At 46.7% G+C, this 21,025-nt stretch overlaps 1 protein-coding gene and 1 long non-coding RNA gene across 8 annotated transcripts in view; one reads left to right on the top strand and one right to left on the bottom strand.

Moving 5' to 3' along the window:
- The window catches only part of Gm27177, a 58,931-nt gene extending 43,886 nt beyond the window's left edge, over positions 1 to 15,045 (bottom strand). Inside the window, exons 1-3 of one of the 3 annotated variants that reach the window (XR_383549.3) lie at positions 14,748 to 15,045; positions 14,390 to 14,546; positions 11,796 to 12,430 (exon numbers count right to left, since the gene is read on the bottom strand). This is a non-coding gene — a long non-coding RNA (predicted gene 27177). Of the gene's footprint in view, positions 1 to 11,795; positions 12,431 to 14,389; positions 14,547 to 14,747 lie in introns of those variants that run through there. The other 2 variants (XR_874768.3, XR_874767.2) reach the window with 2 other exon arrangements.
- Positions 1 to 21,025, top strand: part of Loxl2 (lysyl oxidase-like 2) — an 87,143-nt gene that overhangs the window by 16,734 nt on the left and 49,384 nt on the right. For all 5 annotated transcript variants that reach the window (XM_006519745.2, XM_006519744.3, XM_006519747.2 and 2 more), the window contains exons 2-3: positions 8,459 to 8,865; positions 19,271 to 19,446. In XM_006519745.2, the coding sequence (XP_006519808.1) occupies positions 8,502 to 8,865; positions 19,271 to 19,446 (540 nt within the window). In that variant the 5' untranslated portion in view covers positions 8,459 to 8,501. The remainder of the gene's footprint in view (positions 1 to 8,458; positions 8,866 to 19,270; positions 19,447 to 21,025) is intronic.

Here is a 21,025-nt window from a genome sequence, read left to right on the forward strand (position 1 = left end):
TGACCATGTCAAAAGGTTGGTCAGCCCTGCCTGGAGCATGTCAGTGTCCCTTCAGCTGAAGATGACCTTCCTACGTGGGTCATTCCTTCTCTGTGGATGCATTCTAATGATGGAATTTTATTTGTAAATTAAGCCTGGTAAGACATTCACAGTGTATAATGAAATAAACAATTACAATAATACACTGTAATACAACTTGTCATGAATCTGTCTTTCACCATCTCTGTGAAAGACTTCTTTTCTCTGTACTATTCAGTTGTTGATACAATCTAGACTCACCCGGAAAGAGGGGACCTTAATCAAGGAATTGCCTCTGATTGACCTGTGGGCATGTCTGTGGAGTATTTGCATGATCGATGACTGATATAGGAAGGGCCAGCCCACTCTGGATAGTGTCACCTGTGGGCTGGTAGTCCTGGGGTGTATAATAAAGCAGACTGAGCGAGCCATGAGGAGCAAGCCAGTAAGGAGCATTCCTCCATACCTTTTGCTTCAGTTCCTCCTGCCATGTTCCTGCCTTGAGTTTCTGCTTTGATTCTTCAGTGATGGACTGTGACCTGGGATGTCTCAACCAAATAAACAACCCTTTCCTTCCCAAGCCTTTTTTGGCCATGGTGCTTACCACAGCGGTAGGAACCTAATTAGGATACCCTCAAAGCACCCTAGCATGCTGGTATTCACTATCCTGACTTAAATTTCTCCCATCTTTCCTGTTTTGTGGAAGGTCCATTCTCCTGGTAGATCTTAGCCCCTTCAGCTTGTGAGCCTTCTCTTTCCTGAGGAAGCACACTGTGGTTTTTGTTCTCTTTCATACCTGAGCTTCCAGCCTCTGGGCTCTCAAGCTTCCGGGCCATCACTACTTAAAACAATGGCTACCTGAACATAGGTACTTCGTGCTGTGATGGGCCGGGTATCAGAGCAGTTATAAGATAAGCTAATGATTGACCAATCAATGGGTGGTTGATCTAGACAGCCAAGATACGAAGTACAGTGTACAAAGGGGTGATGGACATCACGGGGAGAGGTGGCAGAGGGGACGTGACATAGGTCAGCAGGAGATTTCCTCACGTTACTTGAAATGGCTGCACAATTTAAAACGAATGAGTGGTTTGTTCTTAGAATTTTCCATCCAATGTTTTTCTCATAAAAAATTGTGAATGGGTAACAGTAATGGTGAACGGGGCATGACTCCTATATTGAGAAACATAGTGACTACAAATCACTTGGCTCGACCTATGGCAGATCCCTGACTTTATTTAAATTCCAGAAAAAGAAAGCATAGAAAGCAGGGTGCAGTGATGCGTGCCAGCATTCAGGAGGAAAAAGCAAGAAGACTTCTAGTTTCAGGCTAGCCTGGGCTACATATCGAGACCCATTTCAAAAACAAACAAACAAACAAACAAAACAAAACAAAACAAAAAACCCAAAGGGAAAGCGTTGAAGACAAAAGCAAGACAAGATAAATCAAACGCCCAGGATGCAGTCAGGTCACCCAGGTTCATATCGTTCAGCCCTGGAGCATTCATTCATCGGTGTCACGGAGGTGCATCAGGCTAGGCTGTCATTGCCACAGCCAATAGTTCCATTCACTCAGAGCAGGGGCTCACCCAAGAAAGATGTCTGAGAGTTAGCCAAACCAACAACTGACTTTGGCAGAAGGAGATGAACAGGATTTTATTGTGACTCTCTCCCTTATGTTTGTGGATTCTCCAGTATCATGGTTAGAACTGTGTGTCCAAGGGTCTGTTCCCTCCTTACTGCAGAAAGCAGAAACAGAACCTGACTGTGGTGTTCAGAGGATTTGACCAGAACTAGATGAAGTCATCACAGTAGAGCCCCCTAATCTAATCCTGCTGACATCATAAGAAGAAAGCACGAGACAAGAGGAGACACATGTATGCTCTGTGTCCTTTGCCACGTGTGGGCCAGTGTTAACCTCTGACCTCTGACAGCAGAAGATCGATGCTAGTTGACTTTGAATTGAACCAGCAGAGTCAGGATCCAAAACAACCTCCCTTTTATGCTTGCTGTTGCTTGCTTGTTTTGAGAGTGTCTTCTATAGCCTAGGCTGGCCGCAGACTTGCTGTGCAGTTGAGCATGGTCTTGAACTTGGAATTCTCGTCCCCATCTCTCAAGTGCTGAGACTTGACCCTCAGGCTTCGTGCATGCTAATAAAACTCTACCTACACCCCCAGTCAACACCCCTCTTCTTCAGAATTTACCAAGTCCACAGTATATTTTATTAGAAACAGACAAATACTCATTAGGTTTTCAGCTTTGGCACCTAATTAACTTCTCCTGTGGTCAGACAGTGCACGCACTCTGTCTGGTTTCATTGACTGTGTTGAGGCTTGCTTGTTGTTGACTCAACTTGGGGTTCCGTGTGGCAAGTTTGTGTGTCCTTGAAGGGAATCTGTTCTGGGATGTTGTTGAATTCAGTTTCCAGAAACTTGTGCATTGTCGGATTGTTGGTCTCATCGTTTCTGTGGTCAGTGCCAGAGCTGTCTTGTGTGGAGTCTCTGCTGCGCCTGAGGATCGGCTGATGGACCCGATTTCCTTTTCATTCTGTCAATCTTTATTTCATGTGTGCTGAACTGATCCATGCAGATTTCGACAGTTGTGCCTTCCTGGCTGGTTGACTCTTGTTGGCTCTGGCTGTTTTCTTGTCCTGGAGTCAGTGTTCTCTCGATTTGATTCAGCTTTCATCTGTACATGGTGTATCCGCCTCCATCTTTTCATGGTGAATTTCCATGTCTTTTGTGAGAATATGTAGTTTAATTATATTGTTCAATCTGGTTTGGGTGATTTTTATCTTTTCGTTGAAGCATTTATTATACTTTTTCTAATGTCTCCCAAAGGCTATGTCTCTCCCTGACACTGTTGAGAGGCAGTGGAACCTTAGGCCAGTGGGGTGCGCCTACAGGAGGAATAGTGGGGGCTGGAGATGACTATGTTGGTAAAATGCTTGCTGCATAAGAATGGAGACTTGAGTTGGGATGCTCAGCACCCGCATAAGAGCTGGGTGGGGTAACATCTATGTGTTATCCCAAGGTTGAAAAGACAGATGGATCCCATGGGGCTCACTAGCCAGCCAATGAGCTGGGTCAGTGAGCTCCAGGTTCAGTGGAGAGATCTTGTCACAAAAAATAAGGCGGAGAACAATTGAGGAGGACATCAGTGTCTGCCTCTGGCTTCTACAAAAGTGCAATCACCAGAGAAGAGAGAGGGAGACAAGAGAGGGCCCCAAGCTCTTCTCTCTTCCTCCTTTCCCTGGAGGAGAGCAGCCTCCTCTGGTCATGTGCTCCTTTCGTTCTACATGGACCTTCCACACGCCCAAAGCAATGTGACCACATGACCATGAACTGAAGTTTCTGAAACCATGAGCAAGATAACTCCTTCCCCCCTCATTAATTGATTATCCCAGGTATTTTGTCACAGCAAGAGCAAGTTCACAGATCAATTATTTTCTTAGAATACCTTTTTTTTTGGCCTACTATAGTAACTCGTTCTAATTTTTTTATTAGTTTGTTCTTCTTATGATGGTGAACACAAATACTGTAGCATGCATCTGTTAAGCCTCATTAAGTCTGTTATAAAATAGACTTGTGCCATTTCTCAGACCACACAAGAATCTTACACTTTAATCCCCACATGCCTCCTTTGCTCATACACACATACACACATACAACCACACACACACACACACACACACACACACACACACTTGTTACTGTTGTTATTATCCTTGTGTTGTAACTCTGAGTACCAAACCCAGGGTCTCACTAATGATAGGCAGGTGATCTACCATTGTTACCTCACCAGCTCAAAGTACAGATCCTTTAGAACGCAGGCCACGGTTAATGTTTTACATGATGGGTTTGCATTTAGGTTTGCTTATGTGGTTTTTCTATTCCGTCTTTCATTCCTTCCTAAACCTCCATCCCATTACTGGGGTTACTTTCCCTTTGGCGTTAGATCCCATCCTAGTACGTCCATTTTTGAGAGTCGTGATGTTCTCATTTCGTCTTTGTTTTCCCCCTCAGTGAATACTGCCTGCCTGCTCCCTTATCAGCCCTTTGAAAATACTGTCCCATTATCTTACTTCCTCATTTCTGTGGGGCAGCTTCCTGACGTCATTTAGATATAGCATACCCATTACCCCCGGCTATGTGTAAGATTTCCTCTGTCTCAGACTTTCTGCAGCCCGTGTGGCCAGAGGTGCTTTCCTCTGTGAAGTACACTGCTTGGCTTGGCTCTTGCTCATCCGTGTCGGAAGTTCTCCACTCCTGCTCGTCAGATGTTTCCGCTGCACATTCTTTCTCTTCTTTTCCGTACTGGCTGGTTTTGTGTGTCAACTTGACCCAGGCTGGAGTTATCACAGAGAAAGGAGCTTCATGTGAGGAAAGGCCTCCATGAGATCCAGCTGTAAGGCATTTTCTCAATTAGTGATCAAGGGCGGAGGGCCCCTTGTGTGTGGTGCCATCCCTGGGCTGGTGGCCCTGGGTTCTATAAGAGAGCAAGCTGAGCAAGCCAAGGGAAGCAAGCCAGTAACATCCCTCCATGGCCTCTGCATCAGCTCCTGCTTCCTGACCTGCTTGAGTTCCAGTCCTGACTTCCTTTGGTGATGAACAGCAACATGGAAGTGTATGCTGAATAAACCCTTTCCTCTCCAACTTGCTTCTTGGTCATGTTTGTGCAGGAATAGAAACCCTGACTAAGTCACCATCTTTGGATTCTCTAGCATGTGTTTTTTACACACCATGTCCTAATATGTCTCTGTCATCCATCTCGTCCCCTGACGTCTGATTTTATTTTCTCAGTCATTGGAGGATGCTGAAAATTTCACTCAGCTCTTCCACCTCCTAGCCACTGTCGTGGGAACAGCAGAGACCTACGTGAGCGCTTCTCCATGCACACCCTTCCCCTCAGGATGGCTCTTTGAGTCCATGCTGCCTCTGGAGCCTTCCAGCGCCAGGGACACGTGACTCAGGCTGTATTTGAACATCCTAGAATGTTCCCTCGCCAATCTGGATGGCAGATGTCAGTCCCTCCTTGTGGCCTCTTGATACAATTAAGAGACTTGTAAACAAGCTTTGTGAGGCTGCTGTGGGCGTGGCACGGCCTGGCATTTTATATTAAACATTGTTCATCAGTGGAAGGAGCAGTTGCAAAGTTATGAAGAGACAGGCAAGGGATGCAAGTGTGGTGGCTTGGGCCTGTAATCCCAGCACTTGGAGGCTGAGGCAGAGGGATCACTGTGAGTTTCACTCAGCCTGAGCTACAGAGTAAGACCATGTCTCAAACAAAACAAAGTACAGAAAAACAAAAACAAGCAAAAAAACCAAATACAACAAAGGCATAAAGTAGTAAAGTCATTATCAAATCAGTATATTATTAATTAATGTTACCAAGTGATAGAAACTTTTCTTCTCCATTATAAACTTATAGGGTCATTTTCTTTCTGTTTGTTTGTTGGCTGGTTGGTTGTTTTTGTTGGGTGTGGTGGGTGGTTGGAAATGTAGCCCTGGCTGTCCTGGAACTTGCTCTATAGACCAGTCTGGTCTGGAGCTAACAGATCCACTTGCTTCTGCCTCCCAGGTGCTGGGGTTAAAACCATACACCACCACTGCCTGCCTTTATGGGGTCATTTCAAAAGGCAGGGTTTTTTGTCGAACAAAATTTTATGCAGTGCTTGATAAATATGTTTTAGTATGATAAATATGTTTTATCTATGGTTTTATAGTTGTTTAAGGCAAGGTTTAACTAATACAAATGAGTCTACCTAGCAGAAACAGGTACGTCGCTTTGTGGAAACCCTCACTGTTGAGGCTCCTGTCACAAAGCCTGATGGATAGCAGAATAAAGCACAAGCAATGAGGGACTTGAAAGCAGCCACAGAGGACCTTCATTTTGCCTAATGGGACCTGGCAAGGGATTGTGCTCTTTGGAAGCCAGGGTTATGGGTATTCTTCTGTAGGTGTCAAAGCCTAAGCCAGGTGCAGACAGTGGACCTGTTTCAGGAACCTCATCACCTTCTGGCGTTGTGTGAGTGTCACAGGATGAGAACCTCTGGGCCTCTGGCAGTGACACAGGGCTTTCTCTATAGTAAACCCACAGGACAGCAACATACAAAGGATTGCATCTCTTTAAGGCAGATCTCAGGTGGCCCCAGCTCAAGGCCATTTAGCCAGTCCTTCCTTGCTAGGAAGTTACTCTGAACTGAGCTCTACAATTTCTGTCCCTTTGTGTGTGTTTAAAGCGAATCAATCATGAATGCCCCTGCGGTTTCCAACTGCAGCTCCCGGTGTTGCCTTTGGGGTTCTCATTTCTCAATCTGCTTCCTCCTTGAGGCACACCCACAGTCCTTTTCCCATGATCTCTCAGTCTCTGAGTTATCTGAGGACCAGGACACATGAAGTCTCTGGCACGTAGCCTCACTCTCGAGTTATCCGTACGTTCCCACTGCCTGTGATACCCATGACCTTGAAGAATGTAGTTTTTCATTTAGCAAATGCTCCTGCTGCAGTGCTTAAGGGAAGCCATTCCTTTAGCTCCCAGGACGGCTCTGTGGGCTGCATTTGATTGTGATCTACCTTCAATAGATGAGGAAATTGACGTGCAGAGAAGCTAAATGTTTTGCCCAAGGTAGCGCGAGTTAAACCTGAGAGTGAGGAGTCAAACTCAGTTCTCTGGGCTCTAGCATACCCTAACTCCTCTTCTGTTTGACCACAGAGGGCTCAGCATCTCTCCTGTGAGTTAGAAGCAGGCTGCTCTCAAACCCCTGTATTCCCTAGGCAGAGATACTATAGATCAGAAGGAAATGCCACAGGGCCTTCAGAACATCTCTGAGGGCGAGTTCTGCAGACCCCTTCTTTCTTTGCTCCATCCTTTGTTTCTTTCTTTCTTTCCTTCCTTCCTTCCTGTATTCTTTCTTTCCTTCTTTCATTCCCCTTTCCTTCCCTTTCCCTCCCTTCCTTTGCTTTCCTCTCCTCTCCTCTCCTCTCCTCTCCTCTCCTCTCCTCTCCTCTCCTCTCCTCTCCTCTCCTTTTTCTTTTCTTTTTGGAACTCAAATTCACAAGAGATCCAACTGCTTCTGATCCCTAAGTTCTAGGATTAAAGGCCTAGTGGTACCACTATGCCCAGCTTGCTTCATCATTTTCAAAGAAAGTGACAGTGGCCCTCTACTCACCTCAGTCACTGACAGTGGAGGACACACGCGCACGCGCACACACACAGTGGGAACAAGGCCACTGGGCCTTGGAGAACTGTGCAGGTCACAAAGGATCCTGTCAGACTTCCGGATGCAGTGCTACATTTGAGGACCACTGGGACCCCATACTCCACTTGTGACTCAGTCTCTGCAGCCACATCACCTTCCCAATTAGTAAATGTGTCTATGAAGTTATGAAACCTGGCACGGAGAAACCAGAGAAGAGTAGGACATACGCTTTGCCCTAAAAAAAACTGTGTCTTCCCATTGGACATGTTGAAATCCCTGGGAAATTATCAAATCCTAAATCTGCTTTGGCAGGGGATGACTGGAGAAACTGGGCCAGGTTCAGCTGGGCCTTGGGCTGTGAGGAGTTTGAAGGAGCGGAGTGCAGGAAGGTGCTCTGAGAAGTCTGCCCTTGCCTGTGGGACCCACTGTCCTCCCTTTCTGCCAGCCCCGTGTCCCAGGAGGCCAGCCCAGGCAGACTTCTCCAGCAGTGGCTCTTAGCCTTGTTTTGGTTGGGTAAAACTGGATTTTCCCATTAGAGGCACCAGGAAGAGATTAGAAACCAGTGGGGAGAGTGACACCCTAGATGTGTTCTGTGGCTCCTCCCTGCTAGTTGCTCTAGGTGGCTCTGAGACCCAGTGAAGAACACAGATGCCACTAGGTAGCCCTTTTCTCAGCTGTGCTCATTCCTAGAAAGCACCGATGTCTCAGGGAGAGGCTTCAAACCCTGAGAGGAAATGGCTACCCTCTGTTGACAGCCAGGGGCACTTCCCCCACCCTTTGTCAGTCTCCGTCAACTCTGCCCACTTCTCGATTGTGAAAAAAAGGAAGAGGGCTGGTGAGGTGGCTCAGCAGCTAAAGGAGCTTGTTGCCAAGACTGGTCACCTGAGTTCGATCCCCGGGACCCACATGGTGAAAAAAGAGAATCGACTCCCACAAGTTGTCCTGTGACCTCCATACGTGAACAATGATGGGAAAGGAAAGGTTTTTGAGTTCAGAGAACGTTTCTGACATGAGGAGGTGGTGGATGACATCGGGAATTCAGACTGCTGTGGCCAAAACATGAGGTGGGGGCAGAAATGGGTTGGAATGGAGTCCAGAGAGCTTTGCATGCTAAGTCAGAAAGATGATGTCTCAGGACACTTTACAGTAGCTACAGCCTTTATGCCAGACTAATGTGCTCTCTCTCTCTCTCTCTCTCTCTCTCTCTCTCTCTCTCTCTCTCTCTCTCTCTCTCTCAAGTTCCTGCTGCCACCCACCACCCCCCTCTCAGCACAGGACAAGGATGGAGCTCCATTTTGGCTCCTGCCTCTCCGGCTGTTTGGCTCTGCTTGTCTTGCTGCCTTCCCTGAGCCTAGCACAGTACGAGGGCTGGCCCTACCAGCTCCAGTACCCTGAGTACTTCCAGCAGCCCGCTCCTGAGCACCATCAGCGGCAGGTGCCCTCCGATGTGGTCAAGATCCAGGTCCGCCTGGCGGGCCAGAAGAGGAAGCACAATGAGGGCCGCGTGGAGGTCTACTACGAAGGCCAGTGGGGCACGGTGTGCGACGATGACTTCTCGATCCATGCCGCCCATGTGGTCTGCCGGCAAGTGGGCTATGTAGAGGCCAAGTCCTGGGCTGCCAGCTCCTCCTACGGTCCAGGCGAAGGTAAGAGACCGTGCTGTGGAGCTGCGTGCATGTCACACAGCGAGGCCAGGGTACACTCTGATGAGCTGGCAAAGAAAGCTATAATTGCTATTAAGCGTGAATGTCTAAGAGTTTTCTATCTGCCCGGCAGGCTGTGTCCTGCTGGAAGGTGGGTGGGAGGCCTCTCCTGGGAATGATAGAGGGAGAAACCAACATGAACTCTCCTGCTGGTTGGTAACCTCAGACAGTAGGTGAGATTAGTCTGTGCCCACCTCACTAAGCCACACTCCCTATTACTATCCAGATTTCTTCTTCCAAATGCGGATTTCACAGTTTCTCAAAAGTGCTCCACAGGCTAGAGTTCTACCCACATGAAGATCATTATTATCTACCACTACTATTGTTATTTACTATTATTATTGTGTCTGTGTGTGTGTGCATGTGTGTTTTTGTTGTTGTTGTTGTTGTTTTGTTTGTTTGCTTGTTTTTGTTTTTTGTTTGTTCGTTTGTTTTTTTGTTTTCCGAGACAGGGTTTCTCTGTAGCCCTGGCTGTCCTGGAACTCACTTTGTAGACCAGGCTGGCCTCGAACTCAGAAATCTGCCTGCCTCTGCCTCCCAAGTGGCATGTGTGTTTTTATATGTGTTTTTATGTGTGTGTACACACATGCTCGTACATGTGCTTATGTTCTTGCACTGGTTTGTGTTTATGGCATCCAGCAGTGTTCCTCAGATGTTATCCAGCTAGGCTTTTTGTTTCTTTCATTCTTTTTTATTTGATTGATTGATTGATTGAGACAGGGTTTCTCCGTATAGCCTTGGTTTTCCTAGAATACACTCTGTAAGATTAGGCTGGTCATGAACTCAGATCCACCTGCCTCCGTCTCCTGAATGCTGGGGCTGAAGGTGTGTGCCAACAGCACCTGGTTGGATGATAGATTCTTCAAGAACTAGTGTGTTCCCAGAGTCTTTGTCCCTGGTTGGACATGCAGGTGTGGGTAAAGGTAGCTTTGCAGACAGCTGTTCTTCTTGGGGCTAGGAGGTGGCTCTGGTTGAAGACTTTGCTCTGCAAGCATGAAGACCTCAGTTTGGCTATCTGGCGCCTACATGAAAGCTGGGCATGGTGGCAAGGACCTGAAGCCTCAGTGCTAAGAATGTGGAGACAAGAGGATTCCTGGAGCTTACTGGTCAGCCAGACTAGCCAACTGGTGAGCAGCGGGTTCAGTGAGAGACTCTGTCTCAAAAGCATAAAGTGGAAGGAGATACCTGAACCAACCTCTGACATCCACATGCTTACACACACACACACACACACACACACACACACACACACACACGAGCTGCACATCAACCTCAGCTGCTTCTCAGCTGAGCTGCCCACAGGCCTTGGCAGGACTCAGACTGTTAGGCTAGAGTGAGCTGTCCACAATCCCTTGACTGCTGATAACTGCACGAAATTCTCCTGAGTCAAAATACAGAATGTTTCTGGCCCAACCCAGATCTCAGAGTTCTGGGTGTGACTGAATCTGGGTCAAGGGCACAGTGGATAGACAAGATAGATATGCTAATGCTTCAACCCTTCTTTCACTATTCTAGAAATGATAGGAAGAAAGGTGTCCCGTTTCCTGCACACGTCAGCTCCAGACAATAGGACGCTCCTTGATGGAAGAACTGGCCTAACACCCCATGCTTAGAGTCACGTGCTCCCAAAGCGTGCTCTGGGTTACTTGGCAGCAATGAGAGCCAAGGCAGCCAAGACCAATTAGCTGGGGGCCTTTAGAACCGCTTCCTGCATCTGACTAAACTTCCAGTGTTCTTCCATATGTCCACATCTCTGTTTATTCCATCCAAGTGATCTAGGGCTGACGTCAGATTTATATTCTCCATTCCAGATCATTGTAGCCTCAAAATTTTAGGGTAAATACTCTCCAGTGATGGTGGCTTTTACCCAGTGACAGCTTTATTTCTTATAACCAAATTGGTAACAAATCTATCATCAGAGGAGGAATTTGTGGATCTTCCCCCATAGGAGCCAGCATGGGGTGGCAGGACAGGTGGGCTTCTTGGGTAGAGCTTTGCTATAGAAGGACGACAAGGGCCCAAGGGTTCAGGAGAGAGGAGGAGACTTGAAAGACAGCTAATAAGACGATGGTCTACAGAGTCTGTGCTACACAAGGGAGAGAGACAAGGAGGAGGGATCAATCCTGCAAAACTACTTTAACCAATGAGATGGGGGTAGAGGGGTAGATTTGGCTGCAGAACATGATGGTTGGGATGGAGATTGAGAAGGATACAAGTATCGATTACAGCCAGGACTAAGTGTGAGCTTGAAGAACAGCTGGAGCCAAGGGTAAGAAGGTCTCTAGAGAGAGAACATGCGGTGACCCAGTACTGAACTTCTAAAGTTCATTCATGTAGACACTGAAAACACCGAGTGTTATAAAAGCTGCAGTTTACGGAAAGGAAGGAGAGAAATAAATACCAGACAACGGACCACTGAGATGCCAAGGGATTCAAGACTTACGCTAAGAGATGAGAAGACAGCCCAGTCAATAAAGAGCTTATGAAGACTGGAGTTTGACCCCTAGCTGCCTGCCCTCCATGGATGCATGCAACATACAATCACGCATTCATGACCACACACACACACACACACACAAAGAGAAGGCAGTGGCTGAGCATGGTGGGATGTACCTAGAATCCCAGCACTAGGGAGGCAGAGACCAGCTCAGAGAGTCTCAAGCCAGTGAGAAAACCTGTCTAAAAAAAAAAAAAAAAGTCAGGTAGTCAGCACCGAAGAGCAACACCTGGGTGGTATCCTCTGATCTCCACATGCACATGGATGCACAGTCACACACATACAAACTCATGTGCACACTCTTGTACACACACACACACATACACAGAGACTTCAGCCATCTGTATATAGAGTAGCCCTAGTTTGCACCATGGGAGAACGTCTAAATATAAATGTATTTAAGTTTCATGAGCTGCAGTGGAAATGTTGTCGTTGCACTGAGTACACAGTGTGCACTCGGTGCTGAGCTGTCTGATGTGTTTTGGCGTGGAAAACATACAGTGAACAGTTGATGGAACCGTCTGTGGTATGATGTCAGCAGAGTAGTGCTCAGTGGAGTCAGGCTCTGTGGATGGACTGGGAACGATGTAGCTAACCCATACTAGACTGCCCTCCTGGAGTCTCCAGACACCTCTGAGGCTCATGCTGTCATGATAAAAATAGGGCAATCATCAGGAATCCCGTGGATTTTTTCAGCCTAACCTGTAAGCAGGTCTCAACTCCCAAAGCCTCTCAGAGCCCAGCAAGTCAGGGGCCGTTCAGAGAGCTCTAAATAGGGCAGCTGACCTTTTTCATAACCTCTGATGAGCTTTCATGGCAACCTGAAACAGGGTGGGGACCCTCCACCCAGTTGTACTGACACTGGCAAGGCCAAGGACCCTGCACGTTCTGACTTGGGAAACTTCATTGCCTTGGTCAGACCAAGGGCTGAGCTTCCAGCCCAGGTTCATGCAAGCTCTTCCAGTGCGTCTGCTAATTTGCCTACACACTTCTTTCATCGGAGAGGGGTTCCTGTGAGTGGAAAGAGTAAAACATAATTTTGTTTCTGATTGAATGGCTTTTTTGTGTCCCAAATATGAACCTAATCTTATGTCCCAAGTACCACTTTCCTAGCATGCATATGTCCCCTAGGTGCCTAGAACTCTCTCACATTCCCACATACAGACATGGAAGCAAGGTGTGTTGGACTCAGGACAATCTAGCTGATGGGTAATAGATATATTGTAGAAAGTATTGACATGAAACCAGATCAAATAGCGACCCAAGGATGGTGATACTGTCTTAAGAAAAGTGTAGGTTTGTATATCCTCTATCCAAGAGAAGGTACCATGGCCAAGCACAGCAGAGAGCAAGCTTACCAGAAGGGAGCTGAAAAAGTACAGGGAAGTTTAGTTTTGTTGGATAACAGTGCCCACAGTATGACACAGTGCGGATATCACACCCTCTTCTGTCCCCTGCAGTTGCTTTAAAGAACTTTAAAGAAATGCTCTGCATTTTCACAGTAGCCAAGTGATCGCCCATAAAGAGATGACTGAAAGCTGAACACAGTGTGTACTCCTTTCATCCCAGCACTTGGGAGGGAACTCCCAGACAGATATCTGAGAGTTTGAGGCCAAGCTGCTCTAAAAAGGGAGTTCCAGGACAGCCAGGACTAGATAGATAGATAGATAGATAGATAGATAGATAGATCCTGTCTTGAAAAGAACAATAATAAAAACAAACGAACAAGATAACTGAATAAGGGAAGTGCATATCCACACAATGTAACATTAATCAGCCATCACAAAAACAAAATCAAGTCATTTTGGGGGGAAACAGATAGAACTGGAGACTGTCATATGAAGTGAAGCAAGCCAGGGCTATCCAGAAAAATACCACGTTTTCTCTCATACATGAAATCTAGACTTTAAAAGGACATGCTGTAGGTGGTAGTGCACACCTTTAATCCCAGCACTCGGAGGCAGAGGTAGGTGAATCTCTGAGTTTGAGACTAGCTTGGTCTATATAGTGAATTCCAGGACAGTCAGGGTCACACAGAGATACCCTGTCTTGAAAACAAAACAAAAAGAAACAAACCAGCCAACCAACCACCACCAACAAAGGACTTGAAAGCAGAGGGGAGACTAGTTAGGAAGAGGAGGGGATCAGTAGAACAATTGGGCAGAAGAAGATAGTGGGGGGTGAATAATATCAAGTGGTTCATGACGAACTCTCTCTTTGAGACTGGTTATTGCTAGGTATCTCCAACTGGCCTCAAATTCATGGCCGATCCTCCTGCATCCGCCTCCCCAGTGCTGGGGTTCCAGGAATGTGTCACCATGCCAGGCTGAAACCCATTATTTCGTGTGATGATTAGACCCTAGGTGGGAAACAGTTTGTGGTGGTCTTCCTCGCCAATGTAAGGGTGGCTTCCTTGGCTACCAGTGGAGTAAGGGCACTGCCTCTTTTTGCAATCTGCCCTTCAGCAGCTCAGCTCAGAATGTGCTGGGGAAGAAGCCTCACTGGCAAGATGGAGGGGCCCTTCCGTTGCTAGTACGCAGTAAAACAAATATGAGCTTGCTGTAGAAACAGCCGTCTACTAGCAAGCATGCATTGCAGTGGAGCCTGACGGCTTGGAAACTAGCCCAGATTGGGAAAGTGGTTGGAAAACCCAGTCCAGATGTTTTCAATCAACTCATTGTTCCCACAATGAGTCCAAAGCTCTCCCCTTTGAGCTGCAACTAGCCAGGCATCAGAGTATGCACGTTGTAGCCAGGCTTGCGAGTCAGGAGACTGGCCCCGTGTCCTCCTTGGCCTTGAAGAACCTTAGCTTCACACAGCAATTTTCTAATCTCTATGATGGGAGTGCCTTGATCACCTCCCTGTCTCACTGTGGAAACCATAGAATACATTGGGGTTTTTTTGTTTTGTTTGGTTTTTACTTACAAGAAGGAAAAGAAGGTCGACTAAGTCCCTGGTCCTATTCATTACCTTGTTGAGTCTTTGTGGCAGTCTGTCTGCTTGGACATCGCTTTGACTTTGGAAATGAGGACGAGGTTTGTGTCAGTAGTTGACTGAGTTACAGATCACCCAAGCCTGTGGCAGATAGAACTCAAGTATAGGTTTGTAGGTCTGCTCTTCTGTAGGGCTGTAAAAAGACGAGTGGAAAAATGACAGGCCTGGTTTGGTTTGGTTTGGTTTGGTTTGGTTTGGTTTGGTTTGGTTTGGTTTTGGTTTGGTTTTATAGTGGCTCAGGGAGCAGAGTGATTACAGTGTAACTATGAGGACCCGAGTTTGAATTCCTAGCATCCACATAAAAGTTAACATGAAAGCTGTACTTATATAATACCTGTGCGTTGGGGAGAGAAGACAGCCCCATCCATGAAGCTGTTGGACCAACCATCCTGGCTGAATTGATGAACTTCAGGTTCAGGGAAGCTGAACAGTGACCCTATTGCAAAAAATAAGGTACAGATCAATAGAAGAAGGTATGGTATGCCAGGCTCTGGCCTCCACTCGTGTATATGCACACATGTGGGCAATCTTACACTTGTCTTCGTAAATACACTACATATACACATCTGTGCACACATAGACATGTACACACAAGTATAAAATCACTATTGGAAAGCCACCTGGCATCTTTCTTAGGTCTTTATTTTTCATTGCAGTGAAAGATGTGTATGAAAACTTACATCTTAACCATACATATACAGTTCAGTAGTGTTAAGTATGTTTTTCATTTTGGAGGCAACTAATTTCCAGAGCATTCTTGCAAAACAAATGGTCCAGACACGTTAAATAATCTTCCAGTCCTTACAGCCCCTGGCAATTCCCGTTCTGCTCTGTTTCTCAGAGTTTGACAGCTCTAGGTAGGAATCATCCCATATTTGGCCTTTAGTGACCAGCTTTTCCCACTTAGCAGAATGTCCTCAAGGTTGGATGTTGAAGTATGTGTCAGAATTTTCCCTTCTACAGTTTTGCCTTATATGTATGCAGTTTGTCAAGACATGTCAGTTATGAATTGTGCTGCTGTGAGCTTGGGTGTGTAAACACATTCCCCAAAGCCTGGGTTTCAATGTCTGTTCCTCCCTCGCCCTCCTTTCTTTCCTTCCTTTCTCATTCTGGGTCCTTGTAGATACTAGGTAAGCATTCAGCCACTGAGCTACACCCACAGCCGTGTGTGTGTTTGTGTGTGTGTGTGTGTGTGTGTGTGTGTGTGCACGCGCGCATGTGTATAACAAGCTCTCCCTCTGTAGTCCAGGCTAGTACAGAACTGTGTAGCCCAATCTAGCCTCAAACTCCAGGAAGTCTTGTCTTAGTCTTTTGAGTGCTATGATTACAGACATGGGTCAGAGTACACCTGTAATTGTTTTCTTTTAAATTTCAAGACAGGGTCTTAATAAGCTGTCCAGGTTGAGCTAGACCTCATTGTGTGGCCAGATTTGGCCTTAAACGTGTGATACTCTTCCCTCAGTCTCCTTACAAACTATAATTACAGCTATGTGCCACCTACCACACCTGGCTCCAGTTTTGGAATTCAAAATGATGTGATAGCTTTAAAGTCTGGGAGTTGAGGACATAATTCGGTGATAGAGCAGTTGTCTATTATGTACACGGCCTAGAGTCCTATCCCTAGCACCACCCCCACCTCGACAAACTAAACAAATAAAAAAAAAAAACAAGTTTTTAAGAACACCACACTGTTTCCTGCATCATCAGTACCGTTGACACACAGGGCTTCAGTTTCTCCACATCCTCACCGGTACCAGTACATTTGCTATTTCCTGTGTTTTTGACAGGAGCTCCCTGCAGTAGATAGTTTCCTTATTGCTATGACCAAATATCTGTCAAGAAGCATCCTAAGAGAAGAAGAGTTATATTGGCTCACAGTTTGGGTACACATAGTCCATCCTAGTGGCTCTACATAGCAGGCGTCTATAACCCAGGACTCCTCATCATGTCTTGTCCTTGCCTTTGTTATTTGTTCTGGAGACAATATAACCCTAGCTGCCCTGGAACATGCTATGTAGACCAGACTGGCCCCAGACTCACAGAGATCTCTCTGCCTTTGCCATCCAAGCACTGGGATTGAAAGCATGCACCACCAATCTGCCTTATCCTGTCACATCGTCATAAACAGAAAGCAGGGAACAGACGGGAAGTGGTCACACTATAAACTGTTAAGGCCCTCCCCTAGTGACTCACTTCCTTCCATCAAGGCTCCACCTCCAAAACGTTTCCCAACCTTCTAAAGCAGTGCCTCTAGCTGAGGACCAAGCATTCCAACATAAGAGCCCGTAGGGGAATATCTCCCACTCAAGCCACACCACCACCCCTATGGAATGAGATGGCCCCTCTTGGTTAACCCCCTAGAGCTTTGCATATAGAATTTTCTGCTAATGCAAGCAAGCTGAAAGGACCAGAGGTGAGCCTCCGTTCTGCACTGACTTTGCTGAGTATGTAATGATGGCTGTGATGGAATGGCCTGTCTCTACTCAGACATGGTGAAAAAAGAATTGAGAAAGCACTAACTGGAGAAGTGACTCATAGGTTTCTGGGCTCATGGATGGCTTGGTGCCCAGAGACTGAGCCATCTGAGTCAGGCTCTGTGTCTGTGAGGAGAGAGCAATAGTGTCACCTGGGTCTCCCCAAGATCAATGTGGTGATGCAGGTGGATGTGCTCAAAACCCAGCAAACCCTCGATGAACTTTTCCCTGAGTGGCTACATCTACAACTGCTCCACATGCAGAGGCCGGTGAGGCTGACTTGTGCTGTGGGTATAACTAGAGCCCACATTCTTGTCATTGTTTCCATTTTCGAGACACTCTAGAGCAGCAATGAACGATCTCTAGTCAACCCAGACCTCTGCAGCTCATGAGGGTGTCTCCATCTTGCTGATAGGAAAGGGACTTTGGCCTGTGTTTCAAAGCTAAAAGAAACCGAACCAGAATTCAAACCCAGGTTTGGACTGGATCCTGCATGGCATGGTCCTGGAAATCTGACTGCGACAGGAAGGGAAGGGAAGGGAAGGAAGGAAGGAAGGAAGGAAGGAAGGAAGGAAGGAAGGAAGGAAGGACAGAAGACACATAGACACACATATAGGGAAGCTGGGATTGGGTGTGCTGTGCCTATTCTGGTGGAGCAGCAGCAACTACAATAATCCATAGCATCAGCCTCTGCTATGTACAACCCAGTGGGAGGGGTTAGATAGCCTCGGTAGGAGGAGCAGTCAGTCTCATGTTGCAGTTATCTAAGAGAAGCTGTAGTCACTAGATTTTGCTTATACTGTTAGTATCCACACAGAGACAATTCCTCTGAGTCTAGCCCATAGTCCTTGTCAATAATACATATTCACTCAATGCTTCAGCTCTCCTGTGGTGGTTTGCCCCCTGCCTCCCACACACTCATATATTTGAATGCTTGGTCCTCAGTTGGTGGAACTGTTTGAGAAGAAATTGTTTGAGAAGGATTAGGAGGTGCAGCCTGGTTGGCAGAGACGTTTCATGAAGGGCAGGCTTTGAGGTTTCAAGAGCACATGCCACTCCCAGTTAACTGTCTGCCTAGTGCTTTGTGTCTCAAAATGTGATCCCTCAGCTACTACTCCAGCATCTTGCCTGCCTGTCTGCTGCCATGCTCCTGACCTGAAGGCCATAAACTATAACCCTCGGGATCCATGAGTCCCAAAGGAAACACTTTCGCTTATGAGTTGCCTTGGTCACAATGTTTTACCACAGCACTAGAAAAGTAAGTTAGGCAGCACCCTAGGCATTCGCACAGGGCTCCTTTACTCCCCACAAGAGCCCCTGTTCTTCTGCAGTGCCACCCATAGTGGCAAAACGTCATTGCCAGATGGGTGAGACGGCTCAGTGGGTAAAGGTGCTTGCCATGCAAGGCCACCAGAATCGGACACCTGGGGCTCACAGAAACATGGAAGAAAAGATGCAACTCTACAGAATTGCTCTCCGGTCTTCACACTTTTTCACCCTAGAATGTGGCCAATGCCACACACACATCATGCACATATATATGATAATAACAATAATTAAGCTGGGCGGTGGTGGCGCACGCCTTTAATCCTAGCACTTGGGAGGCAGAGACAGGCAGATTTCTGAGTTGGAGGCCAGCCTGGTCTACAGAGTGAGTTCCAGGACAGCCAGGGCTACACAGAGAAACCCTGTCTCGAAAAAAAGCCAATAATAATAATAATAATAATAATAATAATAATAATAATAATAATAAAACTTGACTGTCAAGACGACTTGATTTGAAATCCCCTAGGAGACTTAGCTCTGAGCATGCCTCTCTAGATGTTTACACAGAGAATTAACTAAGGAAGGAAGACCCACCCTGAATGTGAGTGGCACCATCTGGGACCCCAAACTGAATAAAAAGGAGAAAAACAAGGAAGCCAGCTAAGCAGCAGAATTCACCTCCCCCTGCTTCCTGACTGGGGGACACAGCATGACCAGCCACCCCACTTCCTGATGTCATGCCTTCCCACCATGATCGACTGTATCCCTTTGTAAACCGTCAGCCAAAATAAACCCTTCTTCTCTTAAGTTGCCTCTGCCAGGTGTTTATCACAGCATTGAGAAAGGCAACTGATGCACCACACAACTTCCAGGATTAAACATAATTTCTGTCCTAAGTGTACTCAAACTACCACACCTTCTGATCACACCAGCTGCCTGTCCAGGCAAGGAAACTCCAGTGATCTACAGTGAGATGGACAACCTCATGCAATAAAAACTAACTGATAGCTACACACACCTGTCAAAATTCAGGGGAATTCCATGTGAGGCACTGGGGCCCCTGCCACCTGGATCTGCATTGACAGGATGCTTACTTTCTCTCTTCCGTGCTGTGCAGGCCCCATCTGGTTGGACAATATCTACTGTACTGGCAAAGAGTCGACCCTGGCATCTTGCTCCTCCAATGGCTGGGGTGTCACTGACTGCAAGCACACTGAAGACGTTGGAGTGGTGTGTAGTGAGAAAAGAATTCCTGGCTTCAAATTTGACAATTCGTTGATCAACCAAATAGAGGTAAGTGCAATGCGGTCTTCTTTTTACACTCTTATGAGTATGGAGCCCAGAATCTGAGAATACTCAACCTCCACGTGCCTTCAATAGCATCTTCACTTGAATGTGTTTTCTTTTCCCTGTGTATAGTATGTCTTACCTGTTTGTTGAGTACTGGATATAGATGGGGATTCATATCAGCTAGGTTTGATGCACAGGCAAGTTGAAGGATTTCTAGAGAATGGATACCATTATGTGGATGGATGTTTTGCCCATACATATGTCTGTGTACCACATGTGTGCTCAAGGAGGCCAGAAGAGAGCATTGGAACTCCTGGAACTGGAGTTACAGATGGTTGTGAGTTACCATGTAGGTGCAGGACCTGACCTAGTCTTCTGGAAGAGCAACTAGTGCTCTTAACTGCTGAACCATCTCTGTAGCCTCTGAATTTGCTTTTGAAAAAAGACTTCAAACTGCCCCCATCTAGGCTCCAGATGTCCCCAGACTATGCCCTAGTTGTTATCTTTCCATGACTCCCCACTGCCCTGCTCCTGTCTCCTGTGACCCCAGAGCACACAGAACAGGCTGGAATTGGGTCCAGTCTGCGTGGAGCATGGAATGAGTTCCCATCTTTCCCTCGGCTGGAGCATCAGGCCACTTGCTAGTCATCATCTTCAAACATCCTCACTCATTCACGACAATGAGAGCACCATGGAATCGATGCAATTCAGGGACTACATACCACTAACCAAGCTTTGGTTTTTCCATGGAACTGACACTGAGGAGTGTGGGCTTGTGTCCCAGGACTTTCCATGCCCACTCTATATCCCCCATAGGAAAAAGCACCCATTTGTACATGTCTCTACTCTCTGATGAGACCAGAAGCTCCTATAGGGTAGGTGCTACATCGTAATCACGGTTGCATCTAACATACAGAGCTCTAGGTACCACATGTGAACAGATTCCAACTTCCGCATTTCCTTCTCCCTAGAAACACATACCAGCGATTATTGTCCCCTCAGGCAGAGAAGAACCCAAAGTCAAGATGAAACTATACCGTAAAGAGAAGCACACAGAGCAGACATCCTTTTGTGGCACTGGCCTGCCTCGGCAGACATTCAGCTTCTTGATGGCATCATCAGTGGTCTCGTGTTCAACTAGAAGCTCAGGACTATCCACTTGGAGTGTTGAGAGAATAGAGGTCCAGGCTTTGTAGCTAAGAAGATGTTAATGGTGCAAATAGAAAGGAACAGGCCAAAATGTCAGCCAGTTTGGGGTTATGAGAGAGCAAGATTCATTTGCTACTAGCCAAATAATAACAACAGGAACAGATAATCCTGGAAAGGGAACCCTGTGAGCAGCCCTTCCATAGGTAGATGTTAAGTGAGCTCCTAGGGATTCACACATGTTAGCCAACTGACCTGCATCCTCATCCGAGAACCATGTTACATAGAAAGCAGAACCCCACTGAAATGGAAGAGATTTAGTCAATCTGGGGCAAAAATGCTGGGAAGAACATCCTTATTCTGGAAGTGCAGACGAGCAAGCGTAGTGCTCTGCTCTGACATTTGTTGGAGGAAACCACATCCATCGTGATCTGAG

The sequence above is a fragment of the Mus musculus genome, chromosome 14, assembly GCF_000001635.26.
Source record: "Mus musculus strain C57BL/6J chromosome 14, GRCm38.p6 C57BL/6J".
NCBI lineage: Eukaryota > Metazoa > Chordata > Mammalia > Rodentia > Muridae > Mus > Mus musculus.